At 44.5% G+C, this 3,712-nt stretch overlaps 1 protein-coding gene across 1 annotated transcript; it reads right to left on the minus strand.

The window, feature by feature from the left end:
* Positions 1–531: 531 nt before the first annotated feature.
* LOC113260191 (olfactory receptor 6T1) lies at positions 532–1,494 on the minus strand. The gene has a single exon (XM_026505938.3). It carries the CDS (start codon positions 1,492–1,494, stop codon positions 532–534), a length of 963 nt encoding a protein of 320 aa, XP_026361723.3.
* Between the last annotated feature and the right edge of the window lie 2,218 nt (positions 1,495–3,712).

Below are 3,712 nucleotides of genomic sequence, written 5' to 3' on the forward strand. Positions count from 1 at the left end.
AAAAAAAGGAGTAAGGGTGCTTGAACACACAGCCGAGGAAGAAGAGGAGCAGTCTCCCTGCATGACGGCCACATGCTGACCTGCCCCAAAGGAAACGTGTCCTAACCAGAATTCTGAAACTTGACCAATTGGGTCAGGGGAGGCGTCGGGAAGATAGGAGGGAGGAAAATGAAGGCTCACTCCCTATTTTATATCGTATGTCTATGGAGACTTTTTAAAAAGATTTTATTTATTTTAGAGAGAGAGAGAGAGAGAGCGTGCACGTGTGCAGGAGGGGCAGAGGAGAGAGAGAGAATCCTGAGCAGACTCCATGCAGAGCCTGACTCGGGGCTCAATCCTACCACCCTGAGATCATGTCCTGAGCCGAAACCAAGAGTCAGATGGGGAGCTGACTGTGTCATCGACGTGCCCCATATGGAGACTAATTTTTAAATGTCTGAGAAAAGTGCAGGGTGTTGCCAGAGTGATTTGAACTTCAAATACATTTTTAAAAATTGCATGCATTTTTAATCTCCTCATCTAATCTTTCTTTTACGTTTGACCCTCATAGCCTCTCGAAGCCATGGTTCTGTGCCACTTCAGGGCATCTCTCAGCGCCTGCTTCACCTTCTCATTGCGGAGACTGAAGATGAATGGGCTCAGGAGGGGTGTGATGATACAACTCAGGACTGAGGCACCCTTGTTGAGCAGCGTGGACTGAGCGTCTGACGTACGAATGTAGACAGAAATGGAGCAACTGTAGACGATGATGACCACGGTAAGATGCGAGGCACAAGTGGAGAAGGCCTTCTTTCGCTCAGCAGCTGTGGGGGCCCTGGAAACAGTGGCAAGAATGCAGGCATAGGAAACTGAGGTCAGTGCCAGCGAGCCCAGTAACACTGACGTGGATAGCACGAAAGCCACCAGCTCCAGAAGGCGGGTGTCCCCACAAGAGAGCCTCAGCAAAGGCCAACTGTCACAGAAAAAGTGGTCAATACCATTGGGGCCACAGAAAGGTAGGTTGACCATGAGGATGGTGGGGCAAAGGACCCAGAGGAATCCAGCTAGCCAGGAGGCCAGAACGAGTCGGGAACAGACAGGACCACTCATCAGAGTCTCATAGTGGAGTGGTCGGCAGATGGCCAAGTAACGATCCAGAGACATGACAACTAAGAGGAAGAAGTCGGTGGTGCCTAGCAGGAAGTAGAGGTAGGACTGGAGGATGCAGCTGGCAAAGGAGATGGTGTGATCCCCTGTGAGCATGATCACGAGCATCTTGGGAACCACCACAGACACGAGCAACAGCTCCAGGAAGGACAGGTTCCTCAGGAAGAAGTACATCTGTGTGTGCATGCGTCGGTCCGTCCAGCTGAGCCCAATAATGAGCAGGTTGCCTGTGGCCGTTACGACGTAGGTCACCATCAACCCCAGGAACGACAGGGACTGCAGGGTGTGGCTCCTGGGGAAACCCAGAAGAACAAACTCTGTCACCCGAGTCCAGTTTTCAGGACTCATCTGCAGGGACCTGGAAGAGAAATGAAATGGAACTTTGTAACTGGATCGATAGCCACAAATCATCACTTAATCAATTAACGAAATAATAAGCACCTAGCGCTTCCTTACATTCTGAGAATATATCAATCTCTCTGCTTATAGGGGACTTACGGAAAGAGAAACAAATCATGATAGCAAACTGTATACCAATAATAACATAGATGATATTGAACACTAATTATGTATTAGGAAATCCAATATCTCTTCTCCCAGTGGCTCTTAAAGTTAGATGTAACTGTTCTCATCTTTCTTTTTTTTTAAGATTTTATTTATTTATTTGTCAGAGAGAGAGAGAGAGCACAACAGGGGGAGCAACAGGCAGAGGGAGAAGCAGACTCCCTGTTGAGCAAGGAGCCCCGATGCGATCCCAGGACTCTGGGATCATGAGCTGAGCCAAAGGCAGACGCCTAACCCACTGTGCCACCCAGGCGTCCCCCTCATCATATAGATAAAGAAAAGAAGACTGACAACTCTCAGTGTTTGTGATCCTTCTGTGTCCTGGCTTAACATAAAATAACAATAAAAATCAGGGCTTTCGGTATCTTTAGAGATTTTATTTTCCTTAATCAGCTGCAGAATCACAGGGGATGAAACCGTGCAGAGCCCCAGTCCTGTTTGGTTATTTTTTGTTGTTGTTGTTTTTACCAAGACTTCCTTCTGTGGGTTACAGGAAATCCCTCTTCCTGGTATAGCATTGACTAGCCTCCCCTCATCCTCAGCTCTCCAACATGTTCGTGGCATAAGATGAGGAGGGAGAGGGAACCTTACCAAAGGAGATAGGTTGTATCAGCTTGCCTCTTCAACTATTGCCTCCATTTGGAGATGTGTTCATCTTGTCCTTGGAAGTTTTGGCATCTTGTGAAATTTACCCATAAGTTTTGAAGGGTTGGGTTTCAGTAGACGTCTTGGTTCTAGGATCCTTTTCTCATACCCAGCACCAAATACTCAGAATTTCATAGATCTTGCCTGTCAATTTCATTGCCTGAAAATGCATTCTAAGACAGAAAGAATGCAAGTTACCATCAAGTTACTTCATTTAATTGATAAGTAATGAAGTGTTCAGAGCTTTGGCAAAGTTTAATCCAGGATCACTATTCCTCCAGACTTCCAACATTAAAGTTGGGGAACACAAATATTTTCTTAATTCTGTCTGAAGAAGTCTTAAAAAAAATTATCGGCTGAGGCAGAGAATCTTGGTTCCAAGGCTGAAGGAGAGAGACACTCAGGGTAAGTTCTGGTTATGTCAATAAGGAATAAATCCTGGGGTTAAATAGCTAGCTAGTTAATAATAAAGCTTTATTCTGCTATCCTAGGGTCTATATCTCCAAAATCAAAGAAATACCTCAATAAAACCTGCAGAAGGATGCTAGAACACTATTTCAGGATGACATAATCATTTCAGATGAGGGAAATATGTTAACGGTGGCTTTTCCCAAAGTATTGGGTAAATATTATGTTTAAAAATTGCTTATAAAGCCTAGCTGCCAAATGTTTAATATTAGCTTTTATCTACTGTTATAAAACACATACTCTGAAGTGTGTTATATAACATTCCACTGACTGTTAATCTTTTGACTAGCAAGTTTCTGCATAATTCCTGGTTGGCTGGCTGTCTTCCACATAATCAAAATATAATCCCTATGTATACATGTTTAAAATTTTGTCATTTGGGGGGTGCCTGGGTGGCTCAGTCAGTTAAGCGTCTGCCTTCATCTCAGGTCATGATCCCAGGGTCCTGGGATCGAGTCCTGCATCCGTCTCCTTGCTCAGCGGGGAGTCTGCTTTCTCCCTCTGTCTCTCCCTTTGCTCTTGTGCTCTCTCCCTCCCTCTCTCTCTCTCTCAAATAAATAAAATCTTAAATTTCTCTTTTTGTCATTTTGAACCTCCCAACAATGTTGTGGGTTAGCCTACTTAATGTCTAAGAAGGCTTGCATAAAGTCATAGCAATTATCAAAGTTATTGTTGGAAATGATTTCTTGTTCCATGCACTTTGCACTAAAAATACTGCTTGGCAAGGTAAGAACCAATGGAGGGAATTAGAGCTACGAAGGACACACACATACACACATTTTCCCCTCTATCTGCACCAAGACTTGATCTACACAATAAGATAGCTACTATTGATGTCCATTTTACAACCGAGCAAATTGCAGCGGGTTTAAAAAAACCTCAGAGGTGG

This window comes from Ursus arctos, unplaced genomic scaffold (assembly GCF_023065955.2).
Source record: "Ursus arctos isolate Adak ecotype North America unplaced genomic scaffold, UrsArc2.0 scaffold_22, whole genome shotgun sequence".
Lineage (NCBI taxonomy): Eukaryota > Metazoa > Chordata > Mammalia > Carnivora > Ursidae > Ursus > Ursus arctos.

Coding starts and splice junctions, on each gene's coding strand:
- LOC113260191 (XM_026505938.3), bottom strand. CDS start 1,494: ATGAGTCCTGAAAACTGGACTCGGGTGACAGAGTTTGTTCTTCTGGGT.